Genomic DNA, 19546 nt, shown 5'->3' on the forward strand with positions numbered 1-19546 from the left:
AATCAAAAGTGTGGCCAATCTTCTAGCATAAAATTTATTTGCAACATAACGTAATTTATCCAACATTAAATGAAAAACATTAAGGCTTGGTTACCATCTGCCGTTAAATTAAATTAATTTTTCCACACTAATTTCTGTCCTTAAGTTAATCATGAGTATTTTGCACAAAGATTTATTTTTGTTTTTAAAGATTTAATTTTGTTTTTAATGATTTAATTTATTTTAATTCTTTACGTTAATGAAATACATCTAATAACATTGACAAGGACGTTTTAATATGGATTTTTTAGGTCAAATCTAGAAGAAACAAAAAACAAAAAAAGCAATCAAGATTTTATGTTGTGAATTTTATGTAAATCAATGGAAATGCGAATGTTACCATCTTCTGAAAAAAATTAGTATATATATAAAGAAATTTTTTTTTGTTTGCCAATATGAAGAAAAATACTTGTAGAAATGGCTTTTGCACCAATAATTTGCTTAATTTTTGCATGTGCTGACTGGCATTAAAATATTGAGAAAAAAAATACTATTTAGCCTGCACGTTGATTCAAGTTAAAACAGGCACGCTAATTATTCATTGACGTATCCATTAAGCGTTAAAAAATTAACTCCAATTAGCGCACCTGCTTATAACGCGAATTAACACCAGATGGAAACCAAGATTAAGTATTTCGATTTTCCAGTGGTAAAAAAATATGCTGGGTCCCTCACTATAGCTTAACAGTGAGGAGGCAAATGGCAGAAAAAGAAACCTAGTTAGTTTCATAAATATATTCATTTGTTAAGTTAGTTTAGATCTAACACAGTCTAGATCAGATTGGAAGAGGGTCATTAATATACCCCGTTCCAACCCATGCTAGCATGGAAAAAACGAACGTTAAGCCGAGAATGATCATGATGATGTGAAGACTACTTGGTGTGATGCATTTGCTACAAATCCAATAAAGTTTCAATAAGGAGACATTTTTCATAAAAAAAAACTGTAGCTAGCTAGCAGTTCATGATTTTTCTTACCTTTAGTATAATACACTTCTGCGAATTTTCCAAAAATTGCAAAACACTTTTCTTCTCTTAAAAGACCAATATTTTAAAAAAAAAAGCAAGTGTAAAAAGTTGGAAATTATTAGTGAAGCTTATATCACACTTATATAATATCATCAAAAACAGGTGAAGCTTATATCACACTTATATAATATCATCAAAAACAGCTCTTATTAACTATAAAACATACATGGATGATTTTTAAAAAATTACTGACATTGCTGAGCATAGCTAGCTATGCTAGCTGTAACAAAACAATACAATTATGTAATTTGGTGTATGACTAGCAGGAACTTGACTATAGCAGGCTAAGTTCAAGAATTATCTAAAAAAACGCCTTTCAAGCCTTTTTGAGGCCTCGTTGTAATCCTACACTAGCTACCTCAAAGCGAGCCTTTTCTCGAAAATAAGAGGTCTGTCAGCCAGATGCACGAAAACGATCCAGAGGCGTCCACTCAGATGTTCGTCTGGGTGTTTCCAGGGGGTATAGTGTAGTAACAAGACTAAAACGCAGTTTTATTATTGTTTTTAATCCTTATGTGTGGTGATTTGTAAAGTGTAATCAAAGTTAATAACATCTATATGAATAAATACAGAATTTTTAAAGCTGTTGACTAATATTTACAAATTAATTTCGGGAAACAAACCCCCGCATATCCTGGCTAAACTCTATCCCGTGCTTCTTACCAAAGAGTGTTGCGCACAAACATATAAAACAGAAGACACAAGAAGGGGCCCTGGGAAGACAGATACAGTTACACGCCAGGTTTTCGGTTTCAGCAGCAGGTATTGTTTGGGCATAATAAACTTTTGCTTATTTTCACATTGTTTATAAAGGGGGATTTTCACGAAGCGAATTTAACGGCGAATTCGACGTCGAATTCGATGGCGAATTCGCTTTTTAATTTTCACGACAAAATAAATTAGACGCCAAATTCATTGTTTACATTGGTTAACCGCGTTCTGATTGGTCTAAAACTAGCAGCGAAACCTTTAGCCGCGAAAAAGTAGGAACTGTTTCTACTTTTCAGCGAAGCGAATATTTCGATGCAAAATCATAACAAACAAAACTGCGCATGCTCAGATACAATTCGCCGTTTCATTCGCTTCGTGAAAGTCCCCCTTGAGAAGCAGCGTCTAGGGCGTTTACCATTGCAATATGGCGTTTAATGGATTTCTAATAGAAGGGGCGTTCAGTCGAAGAGTTATGGTAGTTGCATAACGAAGAAGCAGAGCACACAGTGATTGGCACAAACATGACAATGATAGAACACACAAGGAAGAAAAAGTTTTTATGGAGCGCTTTGACTAGAAATAAAGTAGCTAAACTTTAAATATTTAGTGAATGTAAATACACTTGTTCATACTTAAAATATTTTTTTATTTTTCATTCTGTTGCAAAATAAACGCTTTTGGTTGTTGAAGTAAAATCAAAACATCATAACTGCGCATTGCAATTATCAAATTTAGTCTTGGCCCGCAAAACGTTTGATATAAGAATAACTATTTCTATATCATATTTGACACGGACGACAAATGCAAATTAGTATCAATTTTCTCCACGAATACTTTAACGGGACGAACCAGAACCCTTTATCACGGTTAAAAACTATAGCTTACTAGAAAAGAGCAGTATGGATTTTTGGAAAGCGTGTCTCTCAATAATTAAAAAAAATCTAACGCATTTCTTGTTGGGCATTCTTTCGTTTAAAAAATTCGCTGTGATTATGTTTTGACTCTGTGACATATGTTCTCGCTGAAGTTTCTTGTTTTCTAATAATCTGTTCTTTCACTTTGAATTAATGGCGGAAGTGAGGCATAAAAGCCTTAATATTTGTTAATTTCTAGATACTTTTCGGCATCTGAATATATAGTAGTCTGAAGAAAAGAATCAGGAACAATGTTGCATTGCAGTAACATGGGTTTTTCTTCGAAATATTCATGTGTTCTAATTTCACCCGAGCAGCCAGCAAGCAACATAAATTTTTGTTGTTTTTTTTCTTTTCCTTACAAAATATATACATGTAAATTTTATAATTGGCGACAAATTTAGGTCGCTCCCAAACTTTAAAATCAGGCATTCACACTCTTCTCAGATCAATCTGATTTTGCTATTCAGCAATCTAGAAAGTTGGCCGCCATTAAAAGTTCCAACGCGATATCGGGTTGAATCGGAAATTCCGGTATTTCCGTGCTGCTGTTTGTATAGCGTACTTTATAACAAAAATACGTACACACTTTTTCGAGGACGTGCGACCTAAAAAACAAAACAAAACGGCATGTAATATTATGGCACGTTAATAATCTCAATCTCCAACTGATGATAATTCCACATACCAGCATGGTGTACTAGAGAAGTCTAAAGGCGCGGTAAATCACATTTCTAAAATTTCATGCACTTCACTGTAAAGCATTTGCCACCCCAATTCACGCGTTTATAAGGGAGGACATACTTACGGGATTTCGCGAAATTGGACTTCATTGGTGTCATTCTCTTCAAACTGACCTAAACGAAAATGTAATCAGAAAATACACTCCGTATTTATTTTGAGAGAAATCCGATAAATTCGCGCATAAAAGGAACATGGATTATTTTTGCTTGCTGACGTCAGAAAGCATAATAAACCAAACCGTGTTTCTTTCCATCAAGAAAGAAATTTTGTTTCGGCCTTTGTAATTTCTGTTAGCACTCAACATTTGCCAAGGTATTTTTAAAATATATAACCTCCGGCAGGCAATTATTTTCTGGTAAAAAGGTACACGTAAAGTTCATAAGACTGCAGGTGTAATAAAGAAATAGAAGAAAAAAAATATAACGATGAAAAACAATGTTTTGATTGAAATTATGCATCCTCTCAAAATAAAAAAAGCAATAAAATCGAATGTTAAAATAACTACATGTTCTTACCAGGACCACTAAGCATTGCTTTGATAGTACCGGATGTTAAAGCATGCTCTCTTTTTACTATAAACTCGTAACCGTCACTTGATATCAATTTGACATACATCGACTCTGGACCTTCACACCCAGTATATTTGTTCTCATCAGCCATTTTATTGTAATACTAACTAAAATAAAAAATAATTTAACAATTCTCTTTTCTAATATTTTTTGTTCTGAACTTATATGTTGTTAACATGAAAATATCTGGACAGAATGCTTTTGGATTCAGATAAAAATTTTACAAGTAATCTGAAAATGCCTTTTTCCTTCTAAATATCCAAGCTTATCTACGCTGCCAAATTTAGCAGTGCAAAAATAAAGTTCTAATGCCGTTACAAAACTTAAATGTCAAACGAAAAAATACTGTCGATCTCTTGAACCACAACCACTCATGCTCCTGGAAAGCATGCAGAGGACAAGTATAATTCAAATAATTTTTATTCTTTAAGGGTTGTTTCACAGTATAAAAAAATTATCCTGTTTTTTCTTCGGAGTGTAAGATAGTGTATTAATACTAAACTAGTCGATAAAGCCTGTGGAAAGATCCACTTAGGCAGGATAACAGAGAAAAACAACCGTCATTTAAATTTTGATGACGTCAGCAGAGACATGTCAGAACACATAATTTTTTTTTCAGAAATGGTTATACCTATTGCCTTCATCGTATAGATCTTAAAACGCTGATGAAAAAAATGTATAGGATTATGTACTTTTGACAAACGGTTGCAGAGATATCAAGGTTTAAAGGTTTTTTGATGACGTCATTAACCCGTCCATTCCAAAACGGATTCGGGGACCCAGGTTTGGGAAACTTACCCAAATTGGTCCCAGGTAGTCCCTAGTTACCCACGCAGGAGATGACGTCAGTTATTTCCACCCGTTTCCAAGTTATTTAGCCTTAAATTTAAAAGTGCAATGCAATGGCTTCACTAATCTTAATATACTTTCCTTTGACGTCAATATTGCTCTAACCTCAAAGTTTGGTAATTTACAGAACAAATTTATAGGAGATGTTTTATAGACTTTATTACTTAGAAGCTAAGCGTCGCGCTCGTACAGCAGTGTATAAGGCAAAATCAGAAGCAGAGAGAAACAGATTTGCAGATGTGTTAAGAAGGGAAGACCAGCGCAATGAGGTATTCAAGATAGCAAAGCAAATGAAGAAGACTAATCAAGACATTGTAGGTGAGAAGTGTATACGTAATGATGAAGGTGTTTTGGCTAGCACAGAGGAGGAGAAAAGGGTAGCTTGGAAGAATCATTATCAGAGGTTGCTTAACACTGAGTTTGATTGGGACGAGGATAATTTGTCTTATGATGATGTCGTAGAAGGGCCAGCAGATCAAGACAGAATGGGTAGTGGAGGCTATTAGGAAATTAAAGATTGGCAAGGCTGCAGGAGTATCAGGTATTGTTGCAGAGATGGTAAAAGCATCTGGATATATCGGAGTTGAGCTTATTACAAGTCTTGCTAACCAGATTATAAAGGATGGTGCTATTCTGAGTGAGTGGCAGTCGAGTGCAATAGTGAATTGTTTCAAGGGAAAAGGTGATGCATTAGAAAGGGGTAACTATAGAGGTTTGAAGTTGGTTGATCAAGTAATGAAAGTTATTGAAAGAGTGATTGATAAGTTACTTAGAGAAAGAATTAATATAGATAAGATGCAATTTGGTTTTGTTCCAGGGCGTGGCACTACAGATGCAATATTTTTACTCAGACAGCTTCAGGAAAAGTATTTAGGAAAGAGAAAGAATCTCTATTTTGTCTTTGTAGATTTAGAGAAAGCTTTTGATAGAGTGCCACGTAAAGTAATTTGGTGGGCTATGAGAAAATTAGGTGTGGATGAGTGGCTAGTTACGATGGTACAGTCTATGTACAGCAATGCTAGAAGTCGTGTCAGGATTAACGATTCACTTAGTGATGAATTTAGTGTAAATGTTGGTGTACATCAGGGTTCTGTACTTAGTCCTTTGTTGTTTATTCTAGTCTTAGAAGCGCTGTCCATGGAGTTCAGAACAGGTTGTCCATGGGAGTTATTGCATGCAGATGATTTGGTTCTCATAGCAGAGTCTATGGAAAAATTAGTTGAAAAGTTTAAGAAGTGGAAGAAAGGGCTAGAAGAGAAAGGGCTGAAGGTAAACACAGCAAAGTCTAAAGTCATGATAAGTAGCATTGCAGCCAAGTGTGACCTTGTAGTTGGAAAGTGGCCTTGTGGAGTTTGCAGGAAAGGGGTTGGTAGTAACTCAATTTTTTGTCAGACTTGCAAGCATTGGGTACATAAGAAGTGCAGTAGTATTAGTGGAAGGTTAAGAGCTGACATACAGTTTGTATGCAAGCGTTGCAAAGGTGAGATTATAGAGAATGAAGTATTTCCAGCTTTAATGATGTACAACAGTGGCTCGCTAGAGATAGTTAAGAACTTCTGTTACTTAGGTGATATGTTGGGCAGTGAAGGGGGTGTTGGAAGAAGTGTTACTTGCAGGATAGGTTCTGCTTGGAAAAAGTTTAGAGAGTTACTTCCTTTATTGACTAGCAGAGTCCTGTCAATTGAGGTAAAAGGTGGGTTGTATGAGGCTTGTGTAAGAAGTGTTATGTTGTACGGTAGTGAGACATGGGCAGTGAAGCAGGAAGATCTTGACCGTTTAGAAAGGAATGATATGAGAATGGTTAGGTGGATGTGTAATGCCAGTCTGAGAGACAGAAAGAGTTCAGATGAGCTAAGAAGCAGGCTAAGTCTCCAAAGAATTAAAGATGTTATCCAGATAAGAAGATTGAATTGGCTGGGGCACTTGGAAAGAATGGAGGAGGATAATTGGGTAAGAAAGTGTAGAGACTTGATAGTTCCTGGGGCAAAGCCCAGAGGCAGACCGAGAAAGACTTGGCAGGAGGTTATAAGGACAGACTTGATAGAGAGGAAGTTGAGTTTAGATCTAACACAGTCTAGATCAGATTGGAAGAGGGTCATTAATATACCCCGTCCAACCCATGCTAGCATGGAAAACGGACGTTAAGCCGAGAATGATGATGATGATGACTTTATATCCACTTTGCGAAAGTCACAGACAGAACTGGCATATGCCAGTTCTGTCTGTGACTTATTATATAGACAATGGAATTTTATGCCAAAATTTTTCCCTACAAGTTTTTTAAAACATTAGCCAATCAGCTTGTCAAGTTTGACTGGTTTTATAAATATCCATACTCTCATATATCGGCCATTAACCATTGCACTTTACAGTTTCCTACATTTGATGCAAATATTCCAATGTCACTCCACACCTGCAAATACTGATTCATTGCACTCACCTTCCATATTATGAAGGTTCTTGAAAAATCCCAAAAATCCAAACTATAGTCAATTTAATGGAGAAACAACCTTTCTAATCCAAAACAACATGGTTTTTAGGACACCTGCCTCACTAGCATACAACAACATTATTCTTCAGCATCTTTCAAAGGGTTATATTGTTGATGCAGTCAGTGTATCTCAACCATTTTGCTTGACAAAGTTGACTTATATTGCATTGTCTGTATTAAAATTGAAATAATTGTTCATGTGGCAAAATCTATGAATCTTTTATATTTCTGACAAAAAGGGAGATATACACGATCCTACTAAAAGTAGGAACCAGTAGTATTTTGACGTAATCACCAAAGAACTACCAGCAAAATGAGGTCTCCAACAGACCAGCAGTTTTTACAAGTTTATAACCACAAGATAACGATCTTCTTCACTAGTTTACCAGTATAAGGTGCATTTTTAAAAACAAATGTTTGTGTGGTTGTGACCCCAGCTTTGTGCAACAGTTGGTTAAAGACTGAAGTCTCCTCGAAAAAAAACATACACTTACTGCATTATTACTATCTTGTCTCTGAGAATAGTATTGATTCGCAACTTGTAACTAAATGACAACCAACTATATCAACAAGCCTTAATACGCAAAGTTTTGTTTCAGAAAAATGCCTACTTATGGATTTTAACCAGCACCACAGCACACCAGTGCTAAGTGCAGCACACTTCCAACTGGGCCATTGCAAACAAAAAGTTTGTGAATATTTAATTTTAACATTACCCGTTTTATTTTATTTTTTATTTAAACAGCACAATTATCAAAATTATTAGTTTTTGTCAAGTTTTATGTATATCGCATTTACTTGAGCAAAATAACTTTGATTTTCATAACATAACTCCACAACACAATAAACTACAAAGAGGAAAGATGAATGATAGCGGGAGATTAAAAATACGCTTTTGATATAGGAAAGGTGTGGAGGTATTTAGGTTTACCTTTGTCTGTGAATTTATGAACCAAAACCCACATAATTTTTTATCAAATAAAAACAGGCGTACTGAAAAGCGTTCTGATGAGGGTCCAGTTGTGTATTCCCCTATCTCGCATTTTTGAAATGCAGTAAAATTCTTAAGATGGTCAAGACATATTTGCAAGCTTTCGTGTCAGACACATTTACATCTGCGTTCAGAATTTGTTTCGTTTTGATTAAAATAGAACATATTTTAGTTATAAAAAAAATATATGGTGGTGAGCCAAAGGTAAGAAGTAGTAAATAAGGAAAAGAGGTTATACTTTCATGATAATAAAATATGAAGTGAATGAAGGGGATTTTCTTTAATAACAAGTAGAGGACAATTGATATAAGGTATTATTTTTCACCGTACAGTCCCTTAAGGTCATAAAGTGTTGTGCATGAAAATCCACACCTTAGGGATATCGTTGCTGCCTTACATGAAGTAAAATTGATAATTAACTGCTGGTTCTCTGGTGGTTACTTTAAAATACTGCTGGTTCTTTGGTGGTTGCTTCAAAATACTGCTAGTTACTGCTGTCTACTATACTACTATCATTTTTGCGACATTATACATAATTTTGCTGATGACACCCCCATCTGTGATAGCATAAGCCAGTCAGTATTTCTACAACAAATGCAAGTAGATCTTGACAGTATTTACAAATAGGAATTTGGAAATATGTCCTTTAATTAATAGTGACAAATTTGAATTTAGTCAATACACATGAGCATAACTATCACCAAAAACAACCTATACATAACTCCAAGCAAGTTAGATTTTCCTAACAATAATATCATTTACCCTAAATTCTTCACATTTCAAAACTGCTTACCCTTGCTTATGGTTCCCCTGTGGAAATCTCTAATCTATAGCAATGGAATACTGAGAGCCCTTACAAGCACAAGGGTTCCAGCACACTAGAAATGCCAGAAGCTTTGGGGCAAGTTTTAAATTTTAAAGAAACATCAAAATCTTACACATAAAAGCTCAAATCCCTTTTCTGTTGGCAGTAACCCTTTCAAAAATCGGAAATTCATTCATTACGAAAGGTTATTTTCAGACTATATATCCATATTTTTTCTGTTATAACACACTTGTCACGATTTTATGGCTAAAATACTATTATCTTTCACCAAAATTATTCAGCCTCAACAATTTCTCTTTAAAATAAAATTCATGAATAATTAATTAGTTCTGCGGAATATAGTTTAAGTCTACGTGCTTGGGAAATTGTACAGAAAGAAATGACGTAATTATTAAAGAGAAATGTTAATAACAACAAAGATGGCTCATTATTCAGAAATTTAAGACGATCTTCATTATGCTACACTGCAAGAGCTTTAACCTTCGATAGCATTTTACTTTAAAAATTTCAGACATGCTTGGTGAATCATGCAGCCATGATATGGTGTGCAGAAATCTTTTTATTCGGAATATTTTTCTTTTAACAGCGTTTGATGCAGCAGGGGATGCTAAGGCTATTGTTAAAAAAATAAGAATAAACAAAAAAAATCCACATACCGTTTTAACAGGGTTAACCCGAGGTTCATTTAAAAACAGAAGCTGATGAAAAATAATGAGATTGTAAAAAGTTGCTCGTAGAAGCCGATTTTTTCCTTTAATTTTGATAATTTTTAAAAAGAAATTTATGCTGACTCAGCAATTTTAGTGTTAAGCTAAAATCATTTTATTATGTATTAAGGCCTATATTTCTAGGAAATAGTAAAAAAATGGTATAAATAAAAAACTGAGTAATTAATTCAGCTATTTGGACAGCTGAAAAAGGGTTACTGCCACCTTTAAAAATAAAAAACATACTACTTGGTTGTAGTAAAGCACTACTGCTTTATCTTTAAATCAGGAACTGACTAAGTCAGCAAAACACAGAATGCAAACATTAATACGTTTATCAACAAGAGACGCATAAGCCAAAGATGCCTTTCCTCGTGGAAGGAGTGTTATATTAACAGTACAACATCCAGCTTTTTATCTCAAAAGTCATGCACATGCACATAAACAAAGTTTGTTAAAAGTTTGTTTGCGTAGAGTTCTTAAAAAGGCTACGTTTAATACAATTTGGCTGATAAATACGTAGTTAATGGAGTTGTTCTGCCCAATCTTAGGACACTGCCCGATCTTTGGACATAAATATGCCCAGTCTTAAGACTGGCCGGCCAGTCTTAAGACTGGGCAGCGTGTCAAAAGATTGAGCAGGAGACCATGTTTGGCCCACCTTCAGACTTTAGATTTAGAAGGGGTGTAATACATAAGCTATGTTGTTTGCAAAACCCGACAAACATTCTCAGGCACATTAAAAAAATCACATTTGGGGTATGTACACAAAAAAAAAATTTGCCTGTACTGTTGAAATGACCAGGCCACTTTGGACACAGTAAAACCTAGTTGTAGCTAGCACGTATTACATTTATAGGATTCTTATACAGTTTGTAGTAGCCAAATTTTAAAAACAAAATGTTTAAATAAGAAGAATCAGATAAATTGTATTCAACCATATTGTTAATTAGCTAGCTAGCTGGTAACTTCGTTGGATGAGAAGTTTAGCTAGTAGCTAGCTATAGCCAGCTAATATGATTGAATAGTTTACATGTTATATATAATTTTTTGGCTTGCCAAGAAAAGTTTCAGTTTACAATTTACAGTCTAAAATTTTCATTTTTCTCTTTGACTTCCACAATTGTTCTAAGATTGGACATCTACGTCCATAGATTGGGCAGTCCAGTCTTAAGACTGGGCGCGTTCAAAGATTGGGCAGACACAACACTGTCTTTAATGGCATGCACAACAAATAACATGATATATACCGTAAATACAGGATAATCATAAAACCATTATTCTGAGGAGAACACACTGCAAGTCCTAAACGATAAATGGTCCTTTGTGATTAAATTTCACCTGATATGACTTGTAGGGCTGGCCTGGACTGCTTATATAATTAAGAATTCAAGGTGGAAAAAAGTAAAAAGACTTTAATAAACTTATCATGAACAAAAGAGAATATCTTCTCTTTGATGTTTTGATAATAATGAAGGGAACTTTGTGTTTTACTCTTTATGCATGAAGCATTTCCGACTTGTTGGCACCCTTGTCTAGTCACAATCACAGGTAAACCTTACTCTCTTCTGATGATGGTCTTTCGATGTGACCCATTACAAAAGATATATATAAAGAACCTGTTTAAAAAACAGGCTAAGATTATAGATATACCTAGCTAGCTATAAGATATCATTGTGATAAATTCTGGTACACTACAAAGAAAACATAAAACACAAAACATAAATAGAACAGACGTGAAAGCGTGAAAACAGCACAACCAACTATAAAAATGCCGAAAAACAGAAAAATTGTTGTTTACGAGGAGTTATCGAGTCAAAAGAACACCGAGACGCGCAATTTCGTGTGGCCAGGTTCGACTCGAGGACCATATTTTGGGCGGGGGTCTTTTACGAGAGAGATAGCAGCAGATATTTTTTCGTCAATTAAATTATTTCATTATTCCTTATCTACCATATGCTTGTGTAATATATATATTTATGATTCGTGACTCAAAAACAATTATTACACACATATATGTACATATATTCGAGATTTCTAAGACAGAAATGTGGGTCGCCCACGTTGCGTTTAGGGTGACCATACTAATTTTTGGTGTTTTAAGTCGGGAAATGCTGTTCTTCTTTTCCCAATTTTTACAAAAGTGTAAAAACATAGTCTCTATAGCTGAAACAATAAACGTGAAAGCAGCAATTTTCGTCACTATCTATGAAAAAAAACGCAGATGAACGACGAAAGAATAGCGTTCAAACAAGATACTTCATACACTCATGAGTGTTTTAGCAAAGAGGCGTGCAATAATGTTACAGAAAGGAATAGCATTTAATACAGGTGCTAAACTATTCTTTGACAACTTTATTACAATGCATAAAATATAACTTGCAAAGAGGAGAAAATACTCGTGCGGCCAGCCATCAGTCTTGTGTCGTATGGCGATTGCCGTCGTCGCGTGTGACGAAAAATACTCTTGCATTTAGCCATCGTCGCGTCGCGTATGACGGTTTGTATGTTTTGCCCAATATCTTTTGTTAGAGTTGTCCGCAGGAAAGGCATAATCCAAATCACAGAGCTCTACATCACCTACGAAAAAACGGACTATGTAACTATCTTTGCCTAGTTTGTTTGTCTGTTTATTTGCAACACAGAACATTCAGCCAGTTTATATCCATTTAAAACCAACCTCGTCAGCTGGACATTTTGTATCTTTTCTCACATCCGAACGGAGATATATATCGCCGTCCGCATATCAGAAAAGATGCAAGATGCCCTGGGGACGAGGTTGCGTTTAAAACGTAATAAATAGCATTGTGTGAAGTAAGTATGCGTTTCATAGGAAACAAAAGAACTCTCACGGGTATATTGTACAAACGTTCTTAAATTGTTTTGTGATGGATGATAGAGCTATGCGTGATGTAAACAAGGGTTAACATATACCTGCTAAATGACTTCGTTTAAACGGCATGGGAACGACTTTCGTGTGATTGTTTCTAAATGTTCTTGGTAAGTCGTGATCAGTGTAAATGCAAAGAAACAAATAGCTAAATACAATGATCGTTACCTAAAAATACAGCGGAATCCAATTAGTTTTCATAAAAAATATCCGTCTTGCATCTTGTGAAATCATTACTACATAACCACCACTCTCGTCCCCAGGGCATCATATATTGTAGTCCCGATATCAGAAAAGATTCAAGACGTTCTAAGTTTGAGGTTGCACAATTTTGGTTCCGTGCTGTGTTGGATGTAGCACAGTTAACTCCCGGATAATGCATTTTGTTTTCATTAACTCTTAACTTATAAATACAAATGTTGCCTGTCCAGATCAACTCAGTTTGCAGGGGACTTGCATGCTCTCTCGACCGCCAATCTGTAAATGTCATCCAAACTCTTAAGTATGGATCACTGTGCAAGAAATAAACTTGTCCTTTTGATGTCAGACCCTTTTAAAATTTGTCTTGTCTTGCTTGCATCCTCGTCCCCAGGGTTTGTTGCCTATGCTAAAGTATTTCATTTTTGCTTTAGTTCGACTTAACGAGAGTTTCATTTCAACTTGTTAAAAAAAATATTTATCGGTAGCTAACTGTATACATCCTCGTTCCCAGATATTATCGCGTAAGGGCAAAGGTGTTCTATGATAAGAGTCTGTCACATCGACAGTTTTTCATTGCCATCCCCTATTGGGAAGCATTGATCAAATTAAAACTGCCAAAAAGTCAATCTCGTCCCAAGGGCTTTTCTACCTCTATGATAGTCTAACGGGACTGTCTCGTCAGAAATCAAAAACATAAAAGAGCCCTGTGGACGAGGTTTCGTGACAGTAGAATTACTAACGTATCGCACTAAGCAAGGCCTTACCTCTATAAATACTAACGCTGCAAGAACTCCAAAAATATACTCTTGCTTATCTTTCAAGTAATCAATAAGCGCCGAGAAACAATCCTGAAATAAAAGTGTTACATATCAACCCCCCGTCCCTTCAGAACGTTAAAAGCCTAGAAAAGCCCTGGGGACAAGGTTGATTTAATATGCAAGTCATGCAAAAATGCATGGAATAAAAAAGGCGGGAAAGAATTTTACTGCTATCTACCTCAGTTTAGGTCAGTTTTCTGTTGAACAAATTTAAATTGTAAGTAAGAAAACTCACTTTCTTTGTTGTATGTGCTGATATAGTACCATTAACATAACAAGATGAATGCATAGTTGAATTATAGTCAGTTGTAATATCGTCCATGGAGCAACAAGACAGCTAAAAAAAATTATTGTTAAGTTTTACCAGAAAATTTCGCGCCCACAAACCTTTGTGATTTTGGGTCTAATTTACCGAAGTTTATGTGTGTGCTAAAAGTTTTTTATAATTTAAGTTTTTCCTATTAAACATAGATTCAAGTGGGTCATTAAAGTTTATCTCCCGCAAAAAATTTTCCAATGGCACCTTTATTATTTCAGTTTAATGCTCACGAAATTAAAATGAAATTTATTTTGAGTTTCTTAGATACTTTATAATGATTATTTTCCCACAACGATATTTCAAATGTGTTTCTTAAATTCTGTCAATAAGCTATCAATCTGCCAAAATGCGAAAAAGGTGCTCTGGGAACGAGATTGGTGCGACCTCCTAAGTACATGATATAGACGAGGCGAGGATATTACAAACCTTTTTCCGAGATATCACGAGGGTAAGGCCTAATTCCTTCTTGCATCATACCTTTCTACTAGCACGTACCAACTACACATCCCCGAATGAGTACCCTACCTTTTTTTGCAAACGAATGCGATTTTCATCACCCATTTTATGCCACCTGCTTTTCATTAAAACTTCGATCTAAATATTATGATAAAAAATATGTTTTGTTAAGACTTATACTAAGCAAAATTCGTCGTCAATCTATGACAGACTTATATATATTTTTTGTTCGTTTTTCTATTTTATTCTATTCTAATGTTTCTTTACCCAACCTTGTCGGAAGGCGAGAATTTTTTCACATATAGTAAAACAATCGATGTTTTAAGTTTTATATTCTGAAGGATGTTAGATCTACCACATTAGTTTCCGTTGTAGACCACGAAAGAGGAACTTGTATCCATGTAAGATAAGACCACCGCCCCTAGAAAGTGTTATTACCAACAGGGTCATTTTTCTCCTAATATATTTCTCCACGTACTATTTTCGCGCATTCATGCAAGAAGGTGTATTAGTGCGCAAATTTAGTGCATAAATTATGCGCAAAACGCGCGAAGATTAATACACGCGAAGATATATACAACATATGTTAAATTTTAAAATATTTTCCCTGTTATATGAATGGAAAAAAAATTAATGCGTATAAAATCTACTTTCGCGGGCAGAAACTTTCGCGTATCAAAAAAGAGCGCAAAATTTATTAAATAAACTTTCCCGTTTCGCGGTTTCGCGGTTTACGGAGAAAACTTTCGCGAATCGATAAAAATGGTTATTTTCGCGTGAAAAAACTTTCGTAAATGCGAAAAAAATAAATATAATATCCATCCATTGTCATTGATTTTTTTTAAACAACGAATTTTAGGAAGGGGCCTTAAATTTGATAGTGAAAAAGTTTCGCGTTTCTCGAATTGGCTATAAATTCGCGTAAAAAAACTTCTGCGTTTTGTGGTTTTGAAATTTCCAAGGCAAAAAATTCGCGAAAAAGGCCAAAAACGCGAACGTTTTTGTCCGCGAAAGTTTCTGCCCTTAAAGTAATACAAGTAAGACATGCAGAGCGCAAAATCGATCAAAATTGATCAAATCTAATAACAGAACAAAAGTTTAACATTTATACATACCTTTTCTTTCTGTGTAAACCATACAGTTAAAAGAGACATTTCGAATACCAACATGGTAAAGATAAGGATCACGTACTAGAAGGACAATACATATAATCACAGTAATGCCCAACCTCGTCCTTAGGACTTTTACATCAGGCAGCTAACCATTTGACGATGGTAGAGTAATACCCGAGCCAAAATGAATCACATTAAGAAAAAATTTCTATTAGAAATTTTAATGCCAAGATATTAATTTAAAAATAACGCCATTGGGGCATTGAAACAAAGTAGTAGGACTAGATAGGTTATTTCAACGGGCTTTATGACTAGAAGAAACAAATTTAAGCTATGGATTTTGTAATGGAGGCAAGGTGTGACCACACCTGTAAATAAGATTGCAAACGACTATGTGTTAATTGGTTGATTTAAATTCGAGGTTTGCTCTGAAAAATTGTTTGCGTCTAAGCTTTCGTATGAGAGAACCTATAATTATCATAAAAGAAAGTTTAATTAACTAGGGAATTTTTTCACCGAAAAGTACTGCCTATTGTTTTTAATGCAAAGTTTAAACCAATCGCCATTTCTATTGCATTTCGTTTTTTCACAACCATACGATTTGGACAAATAAATAGACAACAAATAATATTCTACTGTAGAGTTTTATATTTTATTGAGGAAGGGACGAAGTCGTCTTACTAGTTTAATGATTCGTTCGTTTTCTTTGTGTATTCCACAGCAACCAAGTATTGCTAAAAAGAGGTGAAAAAGTAATTATAAAATTAGAATTAAAAATGAAGCAACAAAAGAGATAAATCTCAAGTTGGTTCATCTTGTTTCATTCATGTGTGAGAGTCAATATTTTTTTTCCACTTTTATTCATTTTGGGGCCTGCCACGTTTACAGTTCTTCTTTTATAAAGCACACGATTCAAAACAACTGCTATGCTCTTTTCAAACAATAAGAGTGACAGTGATTCTGGTATCCTGTTTTTCCAAGTTAAGAACGGCGGGGTACACTTATTGCAGAATAAATCGGGGTGGATTCCTGGCTGGTCTTTTTCTAACTTTAGCTTAAAAGCTCTATTTAACCATTCCTGATGCTTTCTTACAGTGTGTACAATAGTACCAGTTACGTTTTCTCCACAAATTCTACAAAGTTTTTTTATGCAGTGGTGAGTGTTTTCCATCATTTATGACAAAAAAGCTATAACTTTTGTTAAAAAAATACCAGGGGAGTATGGTTTTCATTAAATTTAAATAAATTCTTTTTCTCTACATCAACACAAAGACCGATCAAAAAAGAATCCACAAACTGAGATATTAGTCTAAAGGCGCACAATACTAATTTTCCAGTAATTTAGCTTGTCTATTTAAACCCTTATTTATACCGTTTCGCGCCAGTGATTAAGAAGTACACGTCTTGTGTAGACCCTTGCTTAGGCTTATACATGATATAATCGGTCATTAACGGGCGAAAATAGGAGCAACTCTACCCAGTCTAATATGCGCTGAGTTTCCGCAATATCACAATTTGAAACAGACGTGGTCGAATTTGGTGACAACAGCTAAGTCCGTTTTAAACCTTCTTGGTTTATTTAAGTGTTTGATCAAGGTTTCTTGCTTAATTTAAAAAATTAGGCGCGCTCAAAGATTAAACATCACATACATTCCAGGGCCTGTAACGTTTTTAATATGAGTAAATGTGTGATACAAACGTAAGATATATGAAGAATGGTACAGGCTATGGAATTGAGGTTGCAACGTGTTCTGACAGAACCAACAATAGAAAGCTAAATAACTACAGCGATACTTAACCAACAAAAATTCTTCAAACAGACTAAGCTAAAAAACTATTTGTTGATGTGGATAAAATTTGTAATTTAAGTCTTCTCTATTGGGCTATTCTGGGTGGCACACGCCGACGCATGTGTGAGTATTTTTGACAAGTTTTTTTATAAGTTTTTTGGGGCGAAGAAGTCTTGTGCAACCAGTATTTCTTTAGAAAACATGAAAAAAATTTACTTACCGATAAGGCATATGAGAGAAGCAAAACTCATGAAGCTAATATCCACGATCTATATATCGAAGTTAAAATTTTTACAAAATAGCAACAAAAATAAATACGATGGAATAAGGGAAGGTCCAGGAAGAAAGTGTTTAAATAACGAAGTAGCTAGTCCTGTGAGTTTTATAAAAACAAGGAATCCTGGAAACGAGTTTGTAATTCTAACCTTGCTTCCCGTTACGGCGTCGTACTGTGAATTCTTTATCATTAACCACGTGAACAAGCTGACAAACCCCAATCCAAGCAGCTGTAATTAAAATAACATATTACTCCATTGGTCTTTTTTCGAAAGACAAAATTCAGTTTAAAGAGAAAGCCTCTTGACACTAATAATGTAACAGATCTTAATAATTATTTTGTTTGACCTTTTTTTTTTATAACAACACAGAAGTTACAGAACATATGTAACATAGCATATACAGAACATACGTACAAGAAACAAACCAGAAAAGAGAGAGAGAACAAATTTAAAACAAGTCATGTCTTTATCCCTTTTTTTACAATTGCAACTTCTTTTATCTGTTTGATTATCGACTGCCAAAAACGTTTTAAAAATGAAAGTAGTCTGATCTGTTTACACTGTGTTTGGTATAGAATTTCTACATTCTCATGTTACAAACACGACACAATCTACACGAACTAAAAGTCAAGTGCTTCTTAGCACCATCCTCGTCCCCAGGTTCTCTATCACATTACCTAGAGTCTAAGGAAGAGGTTGTGCCAACTCACTTTTTCTAAGCGGCAGTGATTTAATTCAAATTTAGCGTTGCCTACGTTTTCACAAGGATTTCCCAATGATTACTGTTCGTTCCCGCCATTTTACTCTTTTAAAAATCAGAGAGTGTAATAGAAACAATGTACGGATTCTTGGTTAAGCGCTCTTCATAAAGCAATTCTGTCTATTTAATATATGTTTAAACTAAGCAACTTCCTTTATTAAGTGCAGCCTTTTACTCAATTTTTGTAGCTTACCGTTAGACCAGAACAATAATCCACGTCCATTTTGCAGACTTTTTTTTCATTTGTCTCGTGCCTTACCCTTTTTCATCATTGCCGAATGTAAGGTAATGTTAGTTAAAACTTGTCACCTATGGAACGCGGAACACCATAGGCACATAGTGATATACTGTCTTATCACAGCGATACAAAATATCAATTAAGCCATATAATTTTGTTTTGGTCTAATCACAGAGGAGATATAGGTTATTAATTATGATAAAAGTGATAACTGGCGCCTGCGTTGTGATAGGAAAGCGTATGACGAGTATGTCTGACTAAGTGCCTCTGCAGTGTCGGCTTTGCTGCTGGCGTTATTCTGGTTACAGTATGTATCGTAGGAATAACAATTAATTCACAAATAGTGGAACTTAGAATCCAGTTGTGTGAAACAGCTTAATTAAGCATTGGTCATCTGTTTTCTAAGAACTCAAAAAAATTCTCGCCACCGTTGAAAATGTATTGGTTAACTGGATATTTTTTTTATATTTTGATACATTTTACTGAAGCAATGCAACTTTGTCCAAAGAGCATCTTGTAACTTTTTTGACATCACGCATGTTTGTCTCGTTGGCCTGATATAAAATATTTAAGAAGGTGTAACGCCGCACCCGATCTTGATACCAGGACCTGTAGCGTTAAAATGATATATTTTTTCCATCTAAAGGTCAGGGTAAATTAAAGTATTTGCTTTTAAGAACCAAAACATGAAAATTCACAAGAGGTACTGGGAACGAGGTTGCAAAGTAACGTTTAGCTGTGACGCAAATAAAAAGATAAGCGGCAATGCTTTGGTACATGCTGCTCTTGCAATACCAGTCTAATTAGGGTCAGA

At 34.9% G+C, this 19546-nt stretch overlaps 2 protein-coding genes across 3 annotated transcripts; both read right to left on the reverse strand.

Annotated features, from left to right (window-relative positions):
* Nucleotides 1-3027: 3027 nt before the first annotated feature.
* Nucleotides 3028-4114, reverse strand: LOC130655937 (elongin-C-like). Its single transcript, XM_057458758.1, has 3 exons — nucleotides 3953-4114; nucleotides 3502-3550; nucleotides 3028-3301 (listed from the first exon to the last, which is right to left on the reverse strand). The coding sequence occupies exons 1-3, from the start codon at nucleotides 4095-4097 to the stop codon at nucleotides 3160-3162; spliced, it is 336 nt and encodes a 111-aa protein (XP_057314741.1). The 5' UTR covers nucleotides 4098-4114; the 3' UTR covers nucleotides 3028-3159.
* Nucleotides 4115-5091: 977 nt separating this feature from the next.
* On the reverse strand, nucleotides 5092-18496 carry LOC130655936 (tetraspanin-31-like). Of its 2 annotated transcripts, XM_057458756.1 has the most exons (10): nucleotides 18149-18495; nucleotides 17882-17962; nucleotides 17677-17725; nucleotides 16348-16400; nucleotides 15670-15744; nucleotides 14624-14692; nucleotides 14015-14116; nucleotides 13726-13809; nucleotides 12805-12928; nucleotides 5092-12450 (listed from the first exon to the last, which is right to left on the reverse strand). In XM_057458756.1, the coding sequence occupies exons 1-10, from the start codon at nucleotides 18194-18196 to the stop codon at nucleotides 12344-12346; spliced, it is 792 nt and encodes a 263-aa protein (XP_057314739.1). In that variant the 5' UTR covers nucleotides 18197-18495; the 3' UTR covers nucleotides 5092-12343. The 2 variants fall into 2 exon arrangements, with proteins under 2 accessions (XP_057314739.1, XP_057314740.1); XM_057458757.1 differs by lacking the exon at nucleotides 13726-13809 and having other exon boundaries at nucleotides 18149-18496.
* Between the last annotated feature and the right edge of the window lie 1050 nt (nucleotides 18497-19546).

The sequence above is a fragment of the Hydractinia symbiolongicarpus genome, chromosome 8, assembly GCF_029227915.1.
Source record: "Hydractinia symbiolongicarpus strain clone_291-10 chromosome 8, HSymV2.1, whole genome shotgun sequence".
NCBI lineage: Eukaryota > Metazoa > Cnidaria > Hydrozoa > Anthoathecata > Hydractiniidae > Hydractinia > Hydractinia symbiolongicarpus.